We start from the raw sequence: 25,793 nt of genomic DNA on the forward strand, positions 1-25,793 counted from the left end.
CACTCTTGGCTCTATGGACTTTCTCTACCATGCCACAGAAACTTCTTTACTATGAAAGTTCACTCCACTAAAAGTACATGCCACTCCTTTACCCCCTTTCTGATTGTCCACTTCTTCCTAGGACATCTGTTTAAAGGAAGACAGGCCAGCCATATCTTTTTCTTACATTTTTTGAGTGGGGAAGACAGGGAAATTGGGGTTAAGTGACTTGCCCAAGGCCACACAGCTAGTGTGTCAAGTGACTGAGACTGGATTTGAACTCAGATCTTCCTGACTCCAGGGCTAGTGCTCTATTCACTGTGCCACCTAGCTGCCCCAATGGTCAGCCGTATCTTTACTCTTTCCAGGCTCCATTCTCAATTCTCCAGACTTTTTCTATCAGCTTCCAAGTGAGCCCTTTCTCCGCCCCCCCACCCCAATGTCTTTTGATGTCTTGTCTTTCTCGATTAGAATGTAAGATTCTTGAGGGCAGGAACTGTCTTTCTGATTGTACTTGTATTCCCAGATCTTAGCACAGTGCCTGACATATAGTAAGTAGTTAATAAATGCTTGTTGATTTGACTTGTTGACTTAATTGTTCAACATGCTTTCCTGCTTGGAATAATGCTTCTATCTAAATCTTACCCATTCTTCAAGGATCAGCTCAAGTCTCACCTCCATTAAGTCTTTAGTACAGTGGAGAGAAAATTGGAGGATCTGGATTAAATCTTATCTCTCATGCTTACTACTTGCACAACTTGGGCAGATGACTTAACCTTCCTGGGCCTCAGTCTCCTCTGAAGATGAAAATGAAAGAATTGGACTAGGGGGTCTCAAAATTCCCTTACAACAACTCTAGATCCTTTAATTTTATGAATCTCTCTCCTTTTTGGGGGATTTCTATTGTATTCAGAGTGACATAAATGTTCTCCAGTTGTTTCTGGTAAATTGCTTTTGTCTCTTTAATTCAGAAGTAAACTCCTTGAGTACAGGGGCCAATTCTAAAATTCCTTTTGCAGCTCTTCCAGTGCCCAGCTCAGAACAAAACACATACTTGAATACTCACTGAATTCTTTGGGCATATGTTTCTTTTCCATCTGACTTTTTGGGTTCGTTTGCCTAACAAGTTTTTTGAAATTTCTCCCACTGATTAGGTATCAAGCCTACGGGAGATTCTTAATCCAAACTATCTCTTGGCATGAAGGATTCTGAATAACTTTTAGCACATCTGTGTTTTGTGGGAGCACAGGTTCATAGATCTAGAGCTGGAAGTTACTTCAGATGCCACCCAGTACAACTCCTTCATTTTAGGGATCAATAAACTGAGGCCTAGGAAGACCAAGGGATCTGCTCAAGGTCACACAGGTAGAAAGCATCAGAGGAAGGATCTGAATTCAGGTCCTCCAGAGGCAGTGCTCTTACTGTATCATCCTACAATAGCAAGATCTGGCCTTAGATTATATGTCTTTAGGTTGTCATAAATAGATCTGAATTTTGCAAATATTCCTGAGAGAAGAATATTTGGAATTTACTTTTCTGTGTAAGTGACTGTGCTTCTCGTAAGCATCCTTCTCCCAGGACAGGGGTTTCTAAACTTGGGTCTATGAACTTTAAAGAAAAAAATTGATAACTGTAGTATTTCAGTATGATTGGTTTCCACTGTTAACCTATGTATTTTATTTTATGCATTTAAAAGCATTATTCTGGGAAATCCATAGGTTTCTCCAGACTGACAAAGGGGCTCAGGACACAAAAAATATTAAGAACCCCTGTCCTAGGCAGAAGTATATGGCATAACCTGAGTTGTATACAGAAGTTAAAGTGGCAACTAGATACCATTCAAAATTATACTAAAACCAAGCCTTGGGTAGATATGAATTTTATATAGCTAGCCTTCCTCGCCCCCATCATTTGATCATTTTGAAGATTTAAGTGTCTCTACTCCTCTTGATACTTGTGCAGAATTTCTATTTCAGATGATGAATATGTATAGATAGCAAAATAGACCCCATAGTTCACCACAGAGACAAAATGGGTATTAGTCTTATGATGTATGAGATAGGAAACTATGCATGTGCCCACCTACTAGATTTGTTTATGTAGGATTAATTGAAGATTCTTTTGCACAAGTTGCATCTGTTCATCATTTCACAGTACATTACCTTGGTTAACTGCAAGTGGTAGAATTAAAGCCAAGGAGAGGAGTGTTCACCAATGGAAAGGAAACATTTTTTTTAAAGTGAGATATTGTGTTCTCATTTCATATTAACAGAGTTGATTGTTATATGCTGTACCTACCTCAAGACATATTTAATAATGGCTTTTGGTATCTTTCAACAAATGGAAGGTAAACTGCATGGTTTGATGGAGAGAACACTGGGCTGGGAAACTAGGATTTTGTGTTCTAACTACAGAACCACCACTATGGGACCTCACATAAAATCACTCAACTTCATAAAGCTCCAGTTTATTCATCTATAAATTTGGGCAGCTTGGTACAGAAGAAACGTGATAGCCTTCTCAGATCTAAAATTCTACAATCTAAGTTACCATTTATTTCTGTTTAGTAAATGGAGGGAATGAGTTTGGGCAGTGTTAATAAATGGTCATTCATGCTTGGATTCCATTAGTGAGACCACACAATAGTAACTCTCAGAATTACAGAGAGGCTAAATTTGTAATAATTTTTTTTAATTTCCAAAGCCATGGCTTCGGAAGACTCCAACATAATCTGGATTTGAAGAACACTCATTTCCATTATCAGTCTGGTCTCATTCTAGAAATACTATTATTCAGCTAATAGGCAGATGATAGAATATGACATACAGGAAAGTCATATGTTTTTCTAAGACAAAAATGATCTTTAGACAGTTGAACTAGATATTCTACACTCATTAAACATTTTATCATGTCTAGTAAATGATGATGGATTGATTACTAAGCAACTATTATGTAGCAGGCCCCAGTCTAGGACTCTGGAGATATGAAAACAAAAACAAAATAATCCCCCATCCTTTAATATTTCACAAGGAGAAAGGGTAGAACAATATATAAATAGTTAAGTCACTGCAAACTTATAAAAAGTAAATTTAAAGTAATTTGGGGTCCATGAGCATAATTAAATAATTTGGTTAGGTAAGGGAGATCAAGAAAGGCTTCATGTTGGTACTTGAGTTGAGTTCAGAAGATTAAGAATATTGGCAAGTGGAGGGAAGTAGAGCATTCAAGATATAGAGGACAGCTTGTTCAAAGATACAGAGGTGGGAAATGGAATGTTGCATATGATGAGCATCCAATAAGTAGTGCTAATTGGAACTTGGAATACAGAAGGGAAAATTGGTCCCATATAATATAATAAATTGAGGTAATCTGGACATTTGGGGACCTCAGATTTAGTATTTTTTTCAACTCCCTGCATAGTTCTCTGTTTTATGTTTATAATTACGTTTATAATCTGGATGGCTAGAGCAAATATCCACATGGATGAAATTACAGATCATTTGAATATTTGAGTACCTTCACGGTTTAAATAAGGTACTTTGTTTTGATCTGAATAAGGAAACCTGACTTGAGGTGAATATCTTAATAGATAGGCAAAAACAAGGAAAACTGCTATGGGAAAATTTGGTCATCCGATTGACTGGAAGCCATAGAAAATCCTGATATTAATATAATAAACCAGTCTCTCTGTTCACCCAAATTGCACATAGGTACAACATGTGCATATATTGTTCAGTTGTTTGTCAGCCATGTAGGACTCTTTATGACCCCATTTGGGGTTTTCTTGATAAAGATACTGGAGTGGTTTGTCACTTCCTTTTCCAGCTCATTTTACAGATAAAACTAAGTGACTTGCCTAGGGTCACAAAGCTGTTAAGTGTATTGAGGCCTAATTTCAACTAGGGTCTCCCTGACTCCAGGCCTGGTGCTCTATCCATTGTACCACCTAGCTGTCCACGTGTATATGTGCAAATGGCATGTTAGAAAAGTTGGACACCGGAACATTGTTTAATGTTTGGTGATGTTATTTAAGATTAATATTAAAATATGTTTCTAAAGTTAGATTTCATAATAATTTTGTCAATAACCTTCTTCTCTGTAATAGACTCAAAGGGCAAAGATGATTATCTATTTATTCTCAGTTTAAACGTATCCGCTTTTACCAGAACCACTCTGCAGTCAGTATCGCTGAGCTTTGAGGAGTTTTATAGTATCCGCTATTAGTGAGCAGCAACAATTTCTAACATATAGGTGCATATAATTTGTTCTGTTTAGTAATTTGTTAATGGCATCTGATTTTGGGAAATTTGGGAGCAAATTGCTCTAATGCAGGAAAGCATTATGTTTCTTATAGCTAAACCTCTAATGGTATTGATTTGTTTGTTTTTACTTCAGCAAAATGTTTTGCCCTATTAAGTTTTTTATTATTATTAGAATAGTTTAAAAAAATTACATCTCAATGACTTATTCATCTTGGGGTTTAGCCATAAATAATAGCACTACAATTTGGAATACATTTTTTGTGTATTTTTAATTTTAAAAGTAAAAGTTGGTTTACTAGGGGTGAGCAAAAAGCCCAAGGTCAGGCTTGTATAATTATAATTTTTATATGACTATTCTTCAAATATCATATAGTATGCAGCAAACATGTTTATGCAAGATATCACAATGTTAGAAAAGACAATCTTATTTTGAATTTATCAGGAGAAAAATATTATGAAAATGAAGTTTATATTCTTATATTCCTACCAGCCAGCCTGACTGCCTGAAAACCTTTCTAAAGCTCCAGGCAATATATCCATTTCTTCAGCTGTTCTGAATCACTAATTTTTTTTGAAAAAAGAATTAGATCTTTCTCATGAAAGAGTGTTAGGGGAAAAGACAACTGCAAAACAGGTAGGGTCAAAATATGGAAAAACTGATTTTCTTTTTAGAAGTTAACGGGTTTACTGGAAAAATTACATGTATTCCCAATGCAAAAGGGGCAAGAAAGTGAGACTTAAGATTCTTAACCAGCTAAAGTCTTCTGATTATAGATTCTTAACATAAAAGGATATCTCCACCCTTTCTTTGTTTTCCCTATGGGAATGATAATGTGTAAGGTTAGCCTACAAAGAAAACCCTTGCAAAACCTCAGTGACTGCTGTGGTCTATTCTCAGGGGGGGGGGAAACCCAAGAATATACCAAAGCCAAGAGACTATTCTTAGATACACCAGTTAGAGGGCAGCAGACAATCTAAAAAGATATTTCTGGGCCTGCTTGACCATGTCATGATGGAAGCTATGCTCGTGTCACATGAATGCTGTCTGGGATGCTTGTTTCTGAACACTTCCCAGTCTTGTTTTTGTTTAGTGATCTTTCATGAAATGAACAGCCTACAGAGAAGGAGCTCTACCCTAAACATACTGGATTGAGAATGTACATGCCTGTCTTTGCTTCACTTTCTGGCAGTACATTGCTTTTTTAAAGTATTGACATGCATACCTGACACAAAACCTAGCAAAGCCATTGCAATGTGTTTTGGGGGTTTTTTGTCTTTTTTTTTTTTTGCTGTGTTTTTAACTGGAATGGGGACTTTTGGGTAGAAAGTATAAAATTGTGCGCACTAGTTTCTATCCAATTTTATTCAGCATTTTAGGCAACGGATGCAAGTAACACTAGTGGAGCAGATTAATTTGCAGGAGCTGGGGCCAGCTAGTCAAGCCTATGAAATAGTAACTGAGAAGCCCTGTTAAAGAGATAGATTGCATATTGCACTTGGTAGAGATTCAGAGCTTTGATTTGTTAATGCTCCTATGAACTAATTTTAGATTTTTTTTGGCATCAAGAATTTAAATGTGTGCTCTGATTTCTTTCTTTTCTTTTCCTACCCTGGAGCAGATACATAACGCTGCATTCCAAGATCGAGGAAACCTAAACTATATTCTTCAATATTCAAGAGTAAGCATGAAGTCCAGATGTTTTCCGATTTGTAATGTGTTCATATATTTTCTATCTCTGAATAAAGATGCAGCTTGCAGCATAAAGATGAAACTGACAATGTGATGCTACCAGGACATAAATGTACACAAACTGTAACTCAGAACTATTGTTTTTGGCAATGGTTTTCTAAAGGGATATTTTAATTGCTTCATGAAAATGAAATTGAACATTTCTATCTTGCAAAATTTCACTTAACGAGTGATAGATTTTAAAATCCCCTTTAAATTGCTTATTGTTTGGGATTTGGGGCCTCTCACCTTACTAGCAATGCAGGACATTTTTTATTAATTTCCTCAATCATTTTTACAAATAAAAATATTGAGACAGTATAAACTGGAGAGAGGACATTGCACAGATTAGAGAAATAATAATTACTTGGTCTTTTCTAATATTTATACAACTGCTACAGATGTATGAGAAGTCTAGAGAAATCAAAACAATATTTGTCACAAATTCTTTTGAGTGGCAAGCAGAAGAAATAAGGATATAAATAGATTGGTAAAGCTTCTGAATTTATAGTATTACCAAGAGCAAGAATGCCACTCCCCACTTAAACTATTATCTATACCACGAAAACAATGTTATTATGTAAAGTGTTTTTCATTCCAATACATTCCAAAATTGTGCTTCAGAAATATTTTACTAGGAAAACTATGGCATCTTTTTAGACTATGAATCAAATTCTGTAGTTTTCAATGTGTTGTTCAATTAATACAAATGATTAAGAAAAAAAATCCGTTACAATGGCAACATTTGAATATGTAGCTATCTTCACTATACATGAGGATTTGCTATTATTATTGTAAGTATCTCTTTAATTCAGCCACTGTGTGCTGGCGTTCACCCAGGCAAATGATGAACACTGGCAAACTTGTCAAGATTTACATATCTGACTGTGCATTGTATGTTCTGACCCTGAGGCTAAAACCCTCCAAGAAATGATGAGGAAGGCATATCTTAATAGTTCAGACATCCACTCTCCTTCCCTTGACCTTGTTACAAAATATCTTTTTCACACTCTTCTTCCTCTTTCTCTCCCTAATTCCTTTTCTCAGTGACCTGGAGCATATTAGTAGTCAGATTTCTGTTCAGTAAGATGGGAATGCATTGTATGCTCCTAGCATTATACAGTTAACGCATATGCTGCAAATATATTTAATCTTCCTTGATTCATATGAAAATGTAAAAGAAATTATTTAAACATTTTCAAAACTGTATGCTGACCAAAAACTTTTTTTCCTTTTTTTTAAATTAGCACACCAGCGATGTGTTTGTGTGTTTTTTTTAAAAATTATTATCTTGGGAAGAAATACACTGGTTCTAAGTCTAAGTTTTTATTCAACTCTACAAACATCATTTCATTAGTTTTCTTTTCTCAGCTGGAGTTGGTGTTAAATATTTATACCCATTTTATTTAAGGAGGAATATTAGGTTGAGAAAAAAAGGGAGGAAGATTGAGTTTTGTTCAATTAACATAACTAATTAGTGGCAGTACCAAGTGAATTCCATTCCTTAACTACTAATAGACTGCTACCAAAACATCTGGATGAAAAATGAAAAAAATCAGTCATCTGGATGTTTTTTTCTATGCAAGGCTAGATATCTGGATGTTTAGCATCTTGTAGACAAAACATCCAGATGATTAATTTTTTGCTCTTACCCTCCCTCTCCTGTTCCCCAAGCTTTTGGCACCATATAGACATAGCTTTCATTTTCTTTAATTTGATGTGTCTAATGATCTTTTGGCATGCATTTCTGAATATAAAATATACCATCATTTTAGATATTCTTGGGTTTGAAATTCTAACTTAACAGGCTATAAGTTTATTAGTGAAAAGTAAGGAATTGTAAAGAGCAAGAAGAGCTGTGTTACATCGGAGAGTTACAATGCTGGCTGAGAACTGAGAAGCCCATGTAAGAAAGTCCCTAGTATAGGGAGTTCGATTTCCAGAAGAGGAGATTTGCCACAGTCACAAACTTCTTGTGGTTATCATTTTTAAAATGTTTTTCTTTCAACACTTGCCCCAAGATAAATCACATAATGATGATGTGGAAAATTAGGAAATAGAGAAACACAAAAAAAGAGGTGTACTGGTAGTTGGTGGAAATATGTTGATTGTTTGAATTTTGGAGCAATAAAAAAATCCAGCAACCAATTAGGGTAATTGAGGCCAAATTCTGTTAATAACCACTTTTGTGTTAAGTAAATCCTCAGTGGTGAATCATATTCTTGAAATTATTTGGCCAAGAATCTCAAGAAAAACAATTAAAGAACTTTGGAGGTCATTGATCAGAGTGAAAACAAAATATATACTAGATGAATGAATATAAACCTTTATGATACCAAAGAGTCCAAGAATAACTTTCTAGCAAGTGAAAATTCACAGTCCTCATCGGTCTTTTCAATGCATATGCTTTCCTTAAAAATGAAAATTCCTTACATATCTACATCAACAGGTAACATGTTGCTCAGCTGTTACTTCAGCCTCAAATGCAGAAGAAGAGTAAGCCAGTAAGGTGGACTTTACAAAGGAATGACCTGGCCTTCTGGGCAGATCTTCCCACTCTCTACATACCAGTCCCCCACATAGAAGTCTCTAGAAAAGGGTGTTACATTTATAATTTGTCAGCTATTGTAAATGGAAAGTGTATACTAATTTTGCTGGTAGCAGCCACTCATCACATGATGTGGGGGTATCCAGTGAGATGACAAAATAATTTTTTCTCTAACAAACCTGAGATAACCTTGGTTTCAGTTAAAAATATCACTCATATTTAATTGCACAGGATAATAATAATAATAAAAAGCAAGCAGTTTTCTTGGGCCTTATTTATGTCTTGAGTTGGCTTCCAAGGTAAAATTGTAGATGACTTCAGGGTTATTGCTTAGAACAATCCAAACCAACAAAATAACAGTTTCAAAACATGGGCCTAACTATTAATCTAAGTGGTTTCTTGTTTCACTTTTCATTTCTCACTTATGTCCTTTGAAGAAGCAACATACACACACACACACACACACAAATATGCTCTTGTATTAGCAATCAGAAGTAATTTTCTCAGTTAGAAGTAACTAAATTTTAACCATATGTAAAGATAATAAATTTATATTTTTGTTGCTCCCTAAAACAACACAAATTCATATTAAAATGCTCAAGAAATAAAAATTAACTATAATTTAGTTTCTCCCCTTAAGCTCCAACATTCTATGATTGAATTAAGTGCCATTTTCCTTCCTTAGGCCTATTGCATAACAAATCTCTTCAATTCCTTTGTAATACATACATGAAAAAAATGCACATGCCTGGATATTTTTGACCATTAGTTGTTGTGTTTGTCCTTCATTCTCGAATAGGATCATGACATCAGGGAAATGATGACATGACTTGTAGTTGACTTTGTTTTGAGTGAGGGAAGGCTGTGCAAAGTCATCAGCTTCACTTTCTCCTCCAGAGCCATCTGGGTCCAATGGCCTGATACTCACCAGGACAACTGGAGATGGCTCAGGATGAATTAGGAGACCCTGGCCCCTTTAAGGTAAGCCCTTTTCAGGTTCTCACTTTGAGTAAGGCAATGCCCATTCAGTGAATAGGCCTCTTTTTTTGACCATTAGTACCATATTAATAAAAAAAGGCTTTTCATTCAAAAAAGTGAGGTTTATGTAGTTACAGAATTTTAGGGCTGGGGGGAACTTTAGAGATCATCTATCTCCCTCCACCCCTGCCAATTTTACACAAATTGAATGCCATTGAAGTAGACTTGTCCAAGGTCACAAAATTAGAACTACAAAATCTCAAAGTGTGAGCAATGCAACTCCGCTGGTTTTGAACTCTAGGGAAAATGGTGCCCCACCTAAGATAATCTGATCACCTGAAATCTCATCATGAAACTCAACACCTGCCTAGCTCCCTCACTCTCCTCTCCTCTTTGATTGGAGGGCTGGAGGGTAGAACACTAAACTCCTCTGGAAAGCTTTCCTTTATAGAGGGTTGGGATCTGGACTTTCCAACTAATTAACTCCACTTTCCATTGCTAGCTTCACTTAAGTGCAGAGTCCACCTTTCTCCTTCCAGCTGCCTTTTGTGTATTGTTTTCCCCTATTACTTCTTAATGTGCATAAGGTGCCCAGCCTGGAGTCAGGACGGCTCATCTTCCTAGGTTCAAATTTGGCCTCAGACACTTACTAGCTATGTGACCCTGGGCAAGTTACTTAACCCTCTTTGCCTCAGTTTCCTCCTCTGTAAAATGAGCTGGAGAAAGAAATGGGCAAACCAATCCAGTATTTTTGCCAAGAAAACCTCAAATGGGTTCACAAAGATGTGGACATGATAAAACAACAACAAAATTACTTCTTAAACTCCTTGAGGGCAGGGTATTTCTTTCATTTTTCCTTTTTTAAAAATTTGTATTCCAGAGCTTAACATCGTGCCTGGCACATAGTAGGTGCTAAATAAATGTTTAATGGATTGGACTGAGGGATTCTGTAATCGAGCAGCACTTGAAATGTCCTAGCTGGAACTCTAATCCAGGTCTCCTGATTTAGAGTTCAATTTTCTTCCTACTTCATCACACTTCTCGCTTTTAAGTGCCTATTTCACATGATATTGATTAAACATTTTAGAAATGGCAACACTTGTACCCAAATGCAGAAACTGGCTAGTAAACATCAAACAAAATAATGAATGATTTCTCTTTTCTATAAAATTATATTCCATTTATAACAAATGTCACATAAACAATTAACACATAGATATTATATACATTATTAACTATTGAATATATTACATATCTTGACTTAGTGTCAAATTATTTTAGATTGTAAAATGCTCATATGTTCTCTAGAGGATCATTAGTAGTTTGTTTTCTGTTCCAATCACGAATCAGGAAATCACTTAGAACATTGGTTATTTTAATCTTTAATTTAATAATAAAATGCACCTTTCTCATTTCTACCAACTGCTATGCAACTCTGTTAAAGTGCAAGCAAACAGAGCTACATTAAAAAATCAGTAGGCATTCCTCCTTAATTTGTAACCTCACTCTGGTAATAGCAATTGTTTCTATAGAATCAAGTCATTAAGAGAGCTGTCCTGAGTCAGATCTTTCAATTATCAAGTATTACAAAAAACAGTACTTTATAAATTCAATTTTGCAGACAAATTATAAAAAACTAATTAAAGAATCTGCAACTTCTCAGTGTGGTCGTTGAGATACTCTCTCGTTGGTTATATGTATGATCTGAGCATCATTTATCTAGAGCTGGAAGGGAGCTCAGAGGAGCTTTAGTCCAATCTCATCATTTTACATGTGAGAAAATTCAGGCCCAGGGAGATAGGGATATCTCCATTGTATATAGAGAGCTAAATGTGGGAGCTGGGATTTGAGCTTGGACCCTCTGTCTCTCAGACCAATACTTTATATGAATAATTGCCCACTGAAGCTTATAAATAAAATTACTAACTCTGCTTAAGTTCCCAGTTCATTTTCAGTTATGTCAAATACACAGTCCTATTGTCACTTTCTTATTACCACTTTATCATGAAAATGGTTTTTTCAACATTAACATAACTTTAAAAAAAGGAAGTGGCAACCAAATTCGGAGATAACTTTCAATAAAGCCTTGAGATCTTCAACTCAGAACATTAGCAGTGTTAGGAATTTTGTATAACTTTGGGTGACTGACTAATGGTACATGCACTTCTCACCTGACCATGGGCAACTCATTTGACTTCTCTGAGACTTGGTTTCCTCATCTGTAAAATGGGGATAATATATTTAATACCTTCCTCACGGGATTGCTGTGAGGCTCAAATGAGATTATTAATGTAAAATACTTTCCAAACTTCAAACCACTATATAAATGTACAGTTCCTGATGCATAGTAGGTATTTAATAAATGTTTATTGATTGATGGCTTGATTAAATGTTTGTTATCGCTACACTGAGATACACTTATTATATACTCATCCTTTTTAGGTTTCAAAAAATCAAATTGTATTTGAGTATTCTGATCAAAATTTAAATAAGGGGATCTTTGTTCTACTTATAATCTAGAAAGCTTCATGTTACTCTATTTTTTGACTATATAAGTTATTCTATATTGATTGAGAATCATTGGGGCCTGGTAGATGGAGACTTGGTTTTGGAGACAGGAAATCCTTAGTATAAGGCCCCTCTCTCTCTCTCTTTCTCTCTCTCACACACACACGCACACATATATACATCCATACACACACACACACACACACACACACATACACACACACACTGTGTCTGAGCGATCTAAGGCAAGTTGCTTGAGCTCTCAGAATTGTAAACAATTTTCTAAGAGCATATGCTGTAAGGAAGGTGTATGTCTTCACTGAGAGGGGGAGAGTCATCATACCACTGAAGGCAAAAGTCTAATCTATATCCACATTTATATCAGTTATATTGGATCTTCACATTTAGACCACGACCTCCCATGATCAATATGCAAGATAACTCCTCTCAGAACCTTGAAGCCTGACCAATGGTCACACAAGACCTTTTATACTATGTCTGTGTGGCTAAAGGCAAACAAAAGGAATTGGGGGATCAATTTTGGAAAGGGGTTAAAAAATGAATATCAGATGTAGAGAAGTGGACACCAGTGAACTGAATGTTTCTGACTAATTGCCCTGTTTAGGATTTTATCTCCCCTAACTAAAATAAAAATATTAGTGGTAAAATGTTGGGAACACCACAGTCTATTCCTGATCTCCAAAGCAAAGGAGACATAAGTAAAAACTCCATCCGCTGCTAACGTAGGGTCAGGTGTTGTCAGGAATGGATAGATGGCAGCGAAAGTTCCTGCCAACTCGAAGAGTCTATGGTTTTATTGCATCCAATCTGGAAGGTTGGGAGTGAACAATGAAAAGGACTTTGGGTATTCACTAGCTTTTGAAATTCAGTGATTAGAGGAAGCAAAAGCCATGCTACAAAGATAATAAGAAAAAAGATGGTATTCTCAGAGGGTCAGATTTAGAACTAGAATGTACTGAACCCACCAGGACAACAAGGAATGAGGGACTTCTCTAATCAAGTTGCACCAAAAAGTAATCTATTCTTTGAAGGTAATCTTAGCTAGCAAAATAATTCTAGTTCTATGTAGGCTTAAAGTACAGGTACCATCTTTATTCTCCACATTATTACTGTCCAAAATTGATATGCAGATGACTTTCCTTTGGCATATAATCAGGGTTGTATATAAAAGCAGTTTCTTCCCTTTTGTGGCTTTTGGTCTTTTTTCAGCCATATATTTCAAATTAGGGAAATAGTGTGGTACAGTGGAGAGATCTCTGGCTTGGGACCTAGGAACACCGAATTCTTATCCCTGCTCTGCCATTGTGTGACCTTGGGCAAGTCACTTCACTTCTCTCTGGGATTCAATTTCCTAATTTGTAAATGGAGAAGATAGGGTTAGATGGCCTCTGTGGTGCCTTGCGCTTCTGATGTTCCATGTACTGCTTTTCAGTTGGCAAGCCTTTTGTTTTGGTATAAGCGGGTGGCATTTACTGAGGGATGAAGTGCCTCATATTTTACTTTTCAACAACTTCAGTTTTCAGTGGGGATATATTAAGAGGAAGGCTTAAGCAATGAAAGCTTTTTTGATTCATTAAAACCTAGCTGTCTACTGTTGGGACTCAAAAAACATACTGAGATGATTTATAATGTACAAATAAAATTTTAAAAGCCACCAAGATAAAAAATCAAAACAATTGCATAGATGCCTATGCCATGACCCTAGATTTCATCTCTTCATTTCTGACCAATTTTTTCAATGGCACTATTCAGAATTCAGAAGATGTCTCATTATTTTGCTGGAGTTTTCCCTTTCTGCAAACCAAGAGACATCCTGGCTGGCCTCTTTTCCCCTTAGTGCTATGTGACACTCTGACATCAGCAGAGATATATTCAGCCTAGACACATGATCCTGTCTTGTACAAGAAAGAAGGGAAGAAGACTCCGTTTATGGGCAGGACTGTGAGAGCTAAGCTGAACACTAAGTGGCATCTACAACAGGTGTTCCTAGGAACCACAACTCCTCCATGTCCTGATTGAAAAAATTCCAAAGGAGCTCTAGCTGTATCACAAACCAGTGAAAACAGGGAAATAAGTACCTTGTTCTGAACAAAACTGGTTTCTGTTCATCAAGATATATTGACTAGATCATTATGGTGAATCTTGGGCAATAGCCATAAAGTAACTTTAATAAAGGATAGACTCTCGTTACCCAGAAATCTTTAAAATTGAATAGAATTTATCAGTCTATGGTAGTGGCCTTGCAGTGCGGAGGAACACTACCCATCCTGAAGACTTTTTTATGATACAATGATGATGTAGGTTAACATGAAATTGAGTGCGCTTTCTGTTAGTGGAGGACCAGTCTATCTATTGGACTAGTTTTGAATTGAAGCTGACAATGGAACTAATTCCTAATGTCTTGAGCCTCATGCCAATAAGGCAAATGCATAATCTTATCCCCTGAGTCTTTTTCCCTAGGTCTCTCAGGCTCCTTCCTCTTCTCTCTGGCTTCAGGTTTTGGCACAACTTGAACTAAAAGCATGAATTTGTAGAATAGATTTAGATTTTCTAGGTTTGCTCTGTCATTGGTACCATATTTATTCAACAAAAATTGTTTGTGCATAAAGTATTACTATAATAGGTGATTAAATAATTTGAGAAAATAGGTAATTTTGCTGTGACCCAAATTTATTTACTGGGTTAAACAAAAAAAAAAAACAACAACCAAACCCTTTTGGTTCACTTCAAAGAAGAGACAGGGGTGTGGTGTTCAACAAATTAGTGAAATTCTTTCTTTGGGTTTCATGATTTGGATGCATGGGTCAGTGAATGCAAGGCATGGAAAACCTCAAATCAGAGGGCAGACATACTACCTTTGAATGGATAGAGTTAAACAAATGTTGTGTGTGTGTGTGTGTGTGTGTGTGTGTGTTTTCTGGGGGTGTAAATGCTAAAGCCCCAAATCCATCCCTTTTTCTTATGATCAGCTGTTTATTACATCTGACCCTGGCAGAATATTTTAACTAGATCATGCATGAATATTTTAATAAACTTGAATCCTTTTCTGACATTTCAAACATAACCTCATGTCATTCATGCACTCTCTGCAATTTAAAATGTACAGCATAGCCTCAGCCACAGAAAAATTGCCATGGTTACTTCCTATACCAACAGTGAACTGCAGTTGGCATTTGAAAGTATTGTATCTTCTTGCCTTTGCATCAAAAATGACATCAATATCTTAATAATCACATTATTATGAATTAATACTGAACCTTGATGGAATATGCCACTGAGGCCACAGTATAAAGGACTTAGATGTGTAGAAACAAATGAAAGGTTTTTTTTTCTCCCTTCATGTTTCTTATTTAATAGCCACGCTCATCTTAATGCCAACTATGGTTTTATTTTATAAATTATATTATTATGTATAATGCAAATACCTGTGATGATGCTTTCTCATACACTAGGCCTGGGGAAGTTAATTCATCTTTGGGAGCAGAGAGTTCACATTTAGTGTGACTCAAGTATTCAACACAGTAAGTGATATGCCCTCATAACGGTACCTTTACTATTTTTTGCAATAGTGCCTAGAATTTAATTAGCTATTCTGAGTGCTCAGGTCCCTTGATTATATATTACATACTTTTTGAAGTTTCATTAACTAAGGTACTATTCAATAAAAAGGTTATTACTAAGGTATCATTTAGTAAACCGAGAGATAGTTAAAAGGGCAAGCTGTGCCATTTATTGTCACACCCCCCCCCCATTTTACCTTCTGGATTATCTCACTGTATGCTATTCATTATAAGAATCCCCCCCCACCAAACAAAAGACTGGAACATGCAAAATTGTCTCAATTACCTGCACTGGTGCCTGCACCGGTTGTGAGGTCCCCGCCCATCAGACCACCTATGGATTAAGAGGACATTGTCACAACAGAAATGGCTAAAAAAAAAATCACAAAAGCTTTACCCTCAGCATCATTAATATCTTACCCCTCAAACAACCATGAAATTGAAGAGCACCCCCAAGTCATACTATAGCTGGCATATTTGTTTCATCATGACATTCTGCGCTCAAACATTAAAAATACATTCTGCGCTGACACTGTGCCAAGATCATTTCTTTTTCTTACTACTGACATTGACCAAGAAAATTTACACTTTTTACAAAAAGTCACATCTGGGTGGTCTGAGTATTTTTTTTGCCAGGGTAATTATTTTAAGGTAATCACCCCAGAAAAATCAGACACAATAAAATAGCTTGATGAAGCAGGCACCAATAAATACTTATCACTGTGTATTTGATGTTGGATCTCTTACACAATTAATGTTATTACCTCCTAAAACTGAAACTACCTGCATCTATCAGCTGCCCATGCAAATGGATTGACTATTTACTATTTGTCCTCCTCACAGATATCTCTATGGCAGCAGCATCAAGAAGATAATTTTTCTTTGTTAAAGTTTTACTAAATGTTTTTCCCAAGATTGTTTATTGGGAAATGATTGTTGTGCCAAGTCATGTAAACCCCTTTCTCCCAAATAAAATATGTGAAACAAGTGCAAGACAGTTTTTTAAAAAGTCCTTGTCCATTATTTATTAATGATTCATAGACATGATTCCTAATGTAGTGTTTACTCTGTTCATGGCTGATTTTAAAATATGGAGGCGAAATTTATTTTCAGAGTAAAATTTGGTTAAAAAGAATTAAGAAGCCCTCAAAAGGCATCTTGGCCTCAAAGCCAGGAAGACCTAAATCCCCATCTTGGTTGCATGATCCTGGGAAGTCACTTAAGCTCTCAGTGCTTCAGGCTACTCTCGAAGACTAGAGAGGGCCAAGAAGGTGCCAAATTGCATCAATAGAGGGGGTTTCCTTTGTCTACACCAATGTAATCACAAGTCCAATCCCTATTCTATCATATTTGCTTGTAATTATAGAGGAAATGATATGGAAAGGATAAGTTCCTTTATAAATAAAAAGGAATAGTTCCTTTTTATGTTGGCGATGTGCTTTCCCCAAAACTCTGTGATGTATATAGGGTGAAGATTATTGTGCTCAATTTACAATGGATAAACTGAGGCTCACAATGGGCGTACAACATCACATGGGTATGATGTGTGGTTGAAGTCATGTCTGAATACCAGTCTTCTGAGGCCAGTGCTTCGCACATAGTGCTACATTACTGCTCTTAGGATTACTTCCTAGGCTAAGCGGCAAAATTGACAGTGTTTTCATGGTCTCATTACTTTTAGGACTAGGAGGGAACTTTGGAATTAGGTAGTCTAATTTTTTTATTCTAGTCATAAAGAGTGTAAGGAAGAGAAGAGATTTTGTTCAAGGTCCACAAGTAGTAAGAAGTGGAGTGAGGACTTGATACCTGTCTCTTTACTATAATTCTACTTTTTCCCCTCTCTTTCCAAAAAGAAGATGTTTCTCTTTTCAAAAAGACATGTTTGCTTTTCTTTCTCAGGTGATATCATACAGCTCACTAGATGATTCTTTTTTATTTTATTTTTTAAAATTAGAAGCATTTACATTTTAAGACAATCATATTAAAAATAATGCACTTTTAAAATGTTTGCATTTTAAGATTAGTTTTAATGTCATCAAATGTGAAATTCAATCAAATTTCCATAAACTGGAAAGAGGTATATATGTAGGCATTTTAATGCATATATTCAACTTTAAATTGAAAGAGTAGAAGCAATTAACAGGTAACAAATATTTTCTTAGGCTTTATGGGCTATTTAGACATTTTGAAGGAAACTTTTTAAAATGTGAATAAAGTGCTTAATTTCCCATAATGCAGATCTATAGGGCCAAGCAGATTCAAAACTACTTTCTACAAAGCATTCTTTCAAAAGATTCCAATATAAACATATCACAGATTTATGCTGCATATAATTTAGAAATGGTTTGGCTTCTTATTTTTTTCTCTTAATAACTTGGATAATGTTGGAATTGATGAGATGGCATCTTGCCTTAGTACAAAGTAAATAAAATACCATAACTTCTTTTGCTAAAAGTAGCCTCTTAAAAATTATTTGTTGACATTCAATATTTGACAGTACATACCTGTGTTACCTGCACTTGGAGGCCGATGTGTCACTCCAGGAGACATACTATTTCTCTGCAAAGAAGGGTGGGCCAGTGGCAAAAGGTTGGGGTTGCCCAGTGAGCTGACTGGATTACTATAGACCAAACTGTTGTGATTGGACACTGGGATAGAAACTGGCATCTCAAAGTTGGGTGGTGGAACAGCCTGTATGAACATAAGAAGAAGAAGGGACAAGAATAGTACAGAAAGCTCAATAGTCATAAAAGGACAACTTTTCTGTTTTAATTCAAATATTTTGTAGCTTGTGGTTAAAGCTCTTTAAAAAGCTTTTTTTGGGGGGTTGAGGATAAATTACTATGTAGTTACATCTTAGACCATTAAGAAAGGCTTTTAAGATGGTAAAATCATAAATTGATTTTTAATATAGTTAATACATTTTCTTTGTGAATGTTATAAATTGTTTCACTTTTGTCTAAAACAAAAACCCATTTCATTAGACTTCATCTTCTTTTTTTATTCCATTCAATGAAGTCATAAGTCATAATTGTTCATTTGTGATATCTTAATCAGGAATTACAGATGACTGCAAGATCAAAGGTACATGATGGTGATGACTTCATTGTCCATAGAAAAGTGAGGACTATGATACACACAAGGGAAATTTTAATGTAATTACTTTTTAAAATATATTTATTCAGAAATTTTAATAACACAAAGTTAATCTCCTGGCATGTTAACAGCACATATGTATAATCACATTTTGAGAAATTTAGTCTTTTGAAAATAACTACAAAGAGAGCAGATGAAATAAGGGTGCATATAAATGTACAGAAGTACAAATGGCTTGTACTAGCTAATAATTTCCAATTTAGGGTGGTGGTGGCTTATAATGGCTTTAGAGCATACTTTACTCATTATATTACAAACTATATTACGATGGACAGAATGGGAAGAGCTATAATTCCATATCAACTAGAGAGAGCTTGCAATTATGTAATTATCTCCTAAAGTGATGCCATGTAGGTGGCTAATTAGGATAAAGCCCCAAATCCTGATTTCTCTCTCTTTTTTTGGGGGGGGCAATTTTATAAAAACTATCATTTTATGTGATGGTGATTTTCTGTTTTGAATTATCCAGATACAGCTTTAAATAATGTACTTAAGAAGCACATAATTGTGCCTCTCGGGTCATTTACAACATCTTTTTACATTTGCAATGAAAATTTGCATTGTTGTGTACATTGGCAAAGGCAGCTATGTGGCTCAGTGGCATAGAGCACCAGGCCTGGAGTCAGAAAGACTCATTTTCCTAAGTTCAAATCTGGCCTCAGACACTTACTAGCTGTATGATTCTGGATAAGTCACTTAACCCTGTTTGCCTCAGTTTCCTCATCTGTAGAATGAGCTGGAGAAGGAAATGGCAAACCACTACAGGCTCTTCCCAAGAAAATCCCAAATGAGGTCAGAAAGAATCAAACACAACTAAAATGACTGAACAACATTGCCAAAGGATGAAGATATATGTATGTATGTGTATGTATCTCTTATAAATCATGGCTTATATGTATGTGTGTATCTATATAGAACTATAGATACACACACTCACATATACATATAGTCTCAAAATGGAAAATATACATAATATTCTATAAATAATTTTTACATAGGGAGTTTTGTTTCAAATAATCTCAAGTAAGCATTATACAATAGAAAATACACATGTATATGGAGATGTAAATGGAAAAAAATTTGAAGCACTTTTTTTTCTCTCTTTCAATCCTGCATTTAATTTTGTCTAGCCTAGGACAATTCTGAAATCTCATGACTCCTCCATGATAGTACTCTTGTCCATTTCTCATCATTTTGTCTTATAATGCCCTTCACATCCCACAGTCTTTATGGTGCTTTATTTCTCCTGTCTCCTAGGGCTTGACAATGGTATTGTAACTCCTTTCTTTCTTATCTCCTTGATTCCTCATCCTTCAGAGGATGAAAGTTTATAGCAGCAAGATTATTAAAATTACTCTTAATAGACCTTATCTTGTGGTAAATTGGGAAGATGAAACATTACTTTAGAAAGATGCCATGCTTGTTTTTACATTGAAAGAAGAAATTTCATTAGTTAAAATACCAAAATATAACACATACCCAAAGCTTAGTAGCTCATTGAGAAAGCAACATGATTTTTACAAATAAAACACTATATCATAGAAGAAATAGGCATAGATGAAGAAAATTTCTTTTTCACTGATCAAGAGGCCAAATGATATTTATTTTAATTTTTCCCTAAGAAGAACCATCAGTTGAGACCAGGATGGAATAGGTAGGATATTTGTCTTGTTGGTAACTTCTCAAAGTCTACCAGCAGTCAAAGGGGCAGAGAAATTTAAACATGATGCCCAGTAGTCCTTGTTCTCTACTGTTACATATAGACATTAAAGTTGAAAGTGTTTTTCCCGTTTAATTTTAAATGATTACTTTACATCACCATATTAAGGCTTTGTGTTTTTGAGGTGTGAGAATTCCCTCCACCACCATAGCCCACAATTCATCCACAACTTTGTAAGCTTAGACAGTCCCTTGCAACTCAGGGAAGTTAAGTTACCTACCCATAGTTACATAGCCAGTAAGTGTCAGAGTTGGAATTTGAATGTCTTTTATCCTGGTTCCAAGTGCAACACTATATATTATGGCACCCAGACTCTCAATTTATTCCCTAAATATCAGTTTTAAGGTCCTATATTTACCAACAAAGTATAACTTTTATCTTTGGAGAGTCAATATGGTATAATGGATACAGTGCTGGTCAGGAAAGCCTGAGTCCCACTTCAGATACTTACTAGAGGAATGACCTCAAGCAAGTCAACCTGTCAACCTTAGTTTTTTCATCTGTAAAATGAGTCGGTTGGACTCATGACCACCATGAACCCTTTCTGAATGAAATCTATGATTCTATGAAAATATTAAACTTTAAAGAACTTTGCCATTTTAGGGCCCCACATCTTAATGGAAGGTGTGCATACATATACATACATATGTATGTATATGTATATGTGTATATATATATATGTGTGTGTGTATTTGTGTGTGTATATGTATAAACATACATATATACATATACACACATATATGCATGTGTATATATGTATGTATATATATATATATGTATATATGGTAGAGCAGCCCCCACTCTACAGTACATCTTTGTATGCTGGTGAATCAGTTATATTGAGGGCCAAATAATGTTCAAATTCATAATGCTGTGTCTTTCCCACGTTAACTCAGAAAACTTACGATGTATGTATAATGGGATTCTGCTCTAATTTGCAGTAGATAGGCTTGATTTCAAAAGAACAGTATCAGGATAGAACTGTCCTTCTTATGGCACAAGTATAGGGATAAAACTGCAATCTTTCCAAGTAAGAATATTTACCAAGGTCATTTATCATTGTCAGTGAAAACATGCTGGATGTATTCAATGGCACACATAGTCATTCTCCCCCATGCCCATGGAACTGTCTGACAGTGAAAGAATCCCTTTGGGACATACATAAACTTTTTCAGGATTATTTCTGCTGTGCATTAAGTGAAATCTTATTCATCTGTCTTCTATTGTGTTTATCTTATTATCTGGGAGTTACTTTGGCCCTGGAAAGGATAAGACCCAAAGATGGATACCCATGCACCTGTCCTTTCTTCTTCCCCTCCTCCTCCCACGTCTTCTCTCTCACCCCCATATTTACTAAGAGCCGATTTCCTGTGGTTATTTTCATTAAAAATACTTTTAGCAGCATGCTAATAATGGCTCATTATAACTACCAATAAATATGCAATTACTATCTCATGATGGCCCAAGGACCATAAAAATACTGATTTTCTGAAAGCTGATTGGGTCTTACCAGGGTAAAGGGTAGTTGGTTATGACTACACATTCAAAGAAGATGCACATTTCACAAGTATCTAATAAGTGCAAGACTGCCCTAAGTAGTTTGGTCAATCCTTTCTTGCACTCCCCCAGTAATTATTCAGAATTAGGCGTTTAGGATAGTTTTGAAGATAATCACTATGAAACAGCTTTGATTTGAGTATCTGGATAGCACTCTACAGATCAGAAATAGGTATCACTTGGTTACGAGAACATACTTTGGGGATTTTGAATTCATGAATTGACGAGATATGTAATGAATGTTTGAGTTGACCTCTTTCACACCTTCTCTATTACTTCTTTCATTTTCATATCTATATCATGAATTAAACATATTAAAGTAAGAGATAAAATTACAAGTTAAAATGATTCAACTGAAAAGCGTGGTGTCATGGAACAAAAATGAGGTAAAGAATTAGGATATCCCTAGTTCTAGCTAGTTCTAGATTAAATGAATAAACTGATTGTGTAATTTTAGCCAATTCGCTTTATCTCTTTGGCTCATTTTGTCAGCAAAATGGGGTGTGTGTGAGAAGTCAATCGAGATCATCTCAAAAATTCCCTCTAATTCTACAGCTTTGTGATAGATTTTTTTTTGGAATGGAGAGTGAATACTAGTTCATGATTATTTGTTTAGCAAATCAGTTCTTTCCCCTTTGTTCTTTCTTTCAATCAAGGATATTAGAGCATATTTTAAAAAGACATAAAATACACAAAGTAGTAAAATAGTAAGACTAAAAAAATTCTGCAAACTTATAAGGAGAGTTAGGCACGCCCCAAACGTGATGAACATTCAATATCGGGAAAAGATTACGTAGAACAGGGAAATCTGGGCTGAAGAATACACAGTGTTTGTGTGTTTTTATTCTCCTCACTATACAAAGTATTCAAAAGTAATAAAGATTAAAAGGTTTTCAGTCCATATTTACAAAAAACACTATTTTTGCAATTTTGCCACAAATTATATTTTAAGCAAGCAGAAAATTCTCTTAGACTTAATTTTTTTAAAGAAGTGAATGTTTTAATGTATGATTTTCTTTCTGAATCTAAAAATAATTTGAATGATCGATAGCATAATTTTTAAAATTCCAAAATCACCTTCCAATACCTGATTAAATCTAATTTTTTCCACATACTTTTCCCTTTATTTTCTTTGGGTAAGGATCCTATATGTTTAAAAAGCATTTTGAAACTGCTTCTTTCCCCAGTCCTAGATCCCTTGTCCCTAACAGTTCAAAAGGAAGCCATCTGAGACTCATAGTTATTTGGGTATAGAATGTTTCCACTAAAGGATTTGTGAGTATGTGGTATACTCACATATAGCATACTACTCAGGGCAGTTAGGTGGCACAGTGGATAGAGCGCCAGGCTTGGAATCAGGAAAACTCATCTTCATGAGTTCGAATCTGGCCTCAGACACTTATTAGTTCTGTGACCTTGGGCAAGTCACTTAACACTATTTGCCTCAGTTCTTCATCTGTAAAATGAGCTGGAGAAGGGATTGTCAAACCACTCCAGTATCTTTGCCAAGAAAACCTTAAATGGGGTCACAAAGAGTCTGAAATGATTCAACAACAACATGTTAAGTATCCTACTCATATACTACTTACTACTTGGAAGTGCATGTGAGTAGGAGGTCCTTAACTCTATTTTGACTTGTTTTCCTTAACTGTGGTTGTTTCTTTTTGCTGTGATGATTTCTGTACAAAGCCTAGCAAATCCTTTTATTTTTCAGAAATAGTAGTAATCCCCAAAACAGCTCAATAAATCCCAATATAATTTGTGAATTTTCAAGAATTGAGAAATCCTCTATAAATAGTTCATTTTCATGTAACTGAATAATGTTGGCAGGATGCTAGGTCCTAGGTATAAATTCTATTATACAAGTAAGAAGCTGAAATGTTAAAATTTTTTCCTTTAAAGGAGAGTTGTTTAGGTTGGGTCTTTGAAGTTGAAAAAAATAGTCCTTTTGAGCCTTTAAAAAATTGGGTTAATTTACACAAAGAAGATCATATTTGCCACCACTTTAAACATTTTAGCAGCTGTGAGAACTTCCCAAAACATTGTATTTAAAGAAGGATTCTATAGCAACTGGAAGTATTAGACAAAAATATGGCCGTTTGTACTAAGGAAGCTTTCGTGATGTTCACAGTCAACTTAGCTTTCATTCAACAAATATTTATTAAGCTCCAATTACGTGCAGGGCACAGGGGGAAGTGCTGGGCTGATAACTTGCTGAGACTGGTTTCCATCTTCACTATTGTACTGTAACTGCTTTCTCTAAGTTTCCTAGTGAGCTCCTAATCACTCACTTCAATGGTCTTTTTTCAGTCCTCATCCTCCATGATATCTACTCAGTATCTGATATGTTGGATGACCTCCTTGAAATCTTCTCTTTCCATAGCTTCCATGATGATAGCATGTTGCTATTCATTTGTTTCAGTAGTGGTTGACTCATTGTGACCCCATTTAAGGTTTTCTTGGAAAGTATACTGCAGTGGTTTGCCATTTTCTTTTCCAGTGGATTAAGGAAAACAGTAGCTAAGTGACTTGCCCAGGGTCACACAGCTAGTAAAGGTCTGAGTCTGGCTTTAAACTCATGTCCTCTTGACTCCAGGGCTGTATCACCTAGCTACTACCTCCAGCAATAGAATATTCCCATGGTTCTTTTCCTACCTCTCAGAACCCTATCTGTCTTCTTCAGTGGTTGCTCTTCTAGCTCCCTAAATGTAGGGAACTAGTCAAACTGTTAAATAACCATTTTTTTTGTCTCCTGCTGCCTTTTTCTATTTCAATGCTTAAACTATACTGCATGCCTCAAACTGTGCCCTCCCTCTCTGTTTACTGAAATTCTCTTATCATTTTTGGCTCAGTTTAGGTGCTATCATCTCCATGAAGAGTCCCCTCAAAACCCCAGGTGAAAGTTATCTCTTCATTCTTGGATTCTTTCCTAGTGTTTTGTTTTGCATCTCTTCAATATATTTATCATATTCTGATATAGATTGTAATTATTTGTGTATTAGTCTTATTTAATAACTTCCACATCTATTTGTTAAATGCTTAATACACATGGGACTGCACCAGATGCTGGAGGACCAACCAAGATCAGCTAAGATACAGTCTTATTTAATTTATTTTAATTGTGACCTCCTTCATGAAGCTTACAATCTACCAAGAGGAACAGTGTCTACATAAAGAATTATGATATAACATGTATATGATAAAACACAAAAAATGAAGATATATTTGGGATTCCTTTAAGTCCCAACTAAAACCCCATATTCCTGGAGAAGACTTTCCTGATCCCCTTTAATGCTAGTGCCTTCCCTCTGGTGATTATCTCCAGCTTATCTTGAATGTATCTTGTTTGTACAGAGTTGTTTGCATGTTGTTTTCCCCCATTAGACTGGGAGCTCACTGAGAGCAGGGACTGTCTTTCTTGTGCCTCCAGTACTTAGTGTAGAGCCTAGCACAAAGTAGGTGCCTAATAAATGCTTATTGATTGACTGACTCCAAGAAATGAAGGGTAATTATTAATGGGTAGTGATGGGGATATGAGGAAGGGCTTCATGGAGGAACTGGAATTTGAGCTTGAGTATCCTTAAAAGAGGAACAGAATTTCAATAAGTAAAGACCAGAGGGAGGGGAAGGCAGTTCCTGGAATAGAGGGAAGTGAGAGTAAAGACACAAACAGGACAGAGTGGAACCTATTTTTATGGCAAATAGTCCAGTTTGGTTTGTGTGTAGTGTATGTGCATGTGTGTGAGTGTGTGGAGTGGTAGAAGCAGTAGCAGCA

General features: G+C 35.7%; 1 protein-coding gene across 8 annotated transcripts in view; it reads right to left on the reverse strand.

Annotated features, from left to right (window-relative positions):
* MEF2C (myocyte enhancer factor 2C) overlaps window positions 1–25,793 on the reverse strand; it is a 193,639-nt gene that overhangs the window by 22,728 nt on the left and 145,118 nt on the right. For all 8 annotated transcript variants that reach the window (XM_036766001.1, XM_036765992.1, XM_036766007.1 and 5 more), the window contains 2 exons: window positions 18,090–18,276; window positions 15,872–15,919 (listed from right to left, as the gene is read on the reverse strand). In XM_036766001.1, coding sequence (XP_036621896.1) covers window positions 15,872–15,919; window positions 18,090–18,276 — 235 coding nt within the window. The remainder of the gene's footprint in view (window positions 1–15,871; window positions 15,920–18,089; window positions 18,277–25,793) is intronic.

The sequence above is a fragment of the Trichosurus vulpecula genome, chromosome 1 (genome assembly GCF_011100635.1).
Source record: "Trichosurus vulpecula isolate mTriVul1 chromosome 1, mTriVul1.pri, whole genome shotgun sequence".
NCBI lineage: Eukaryota > Metazoa > Chordata > Mammalia > Diprotodontia > Phalangeridae > Trichosurus > Trichosurus vulpecula.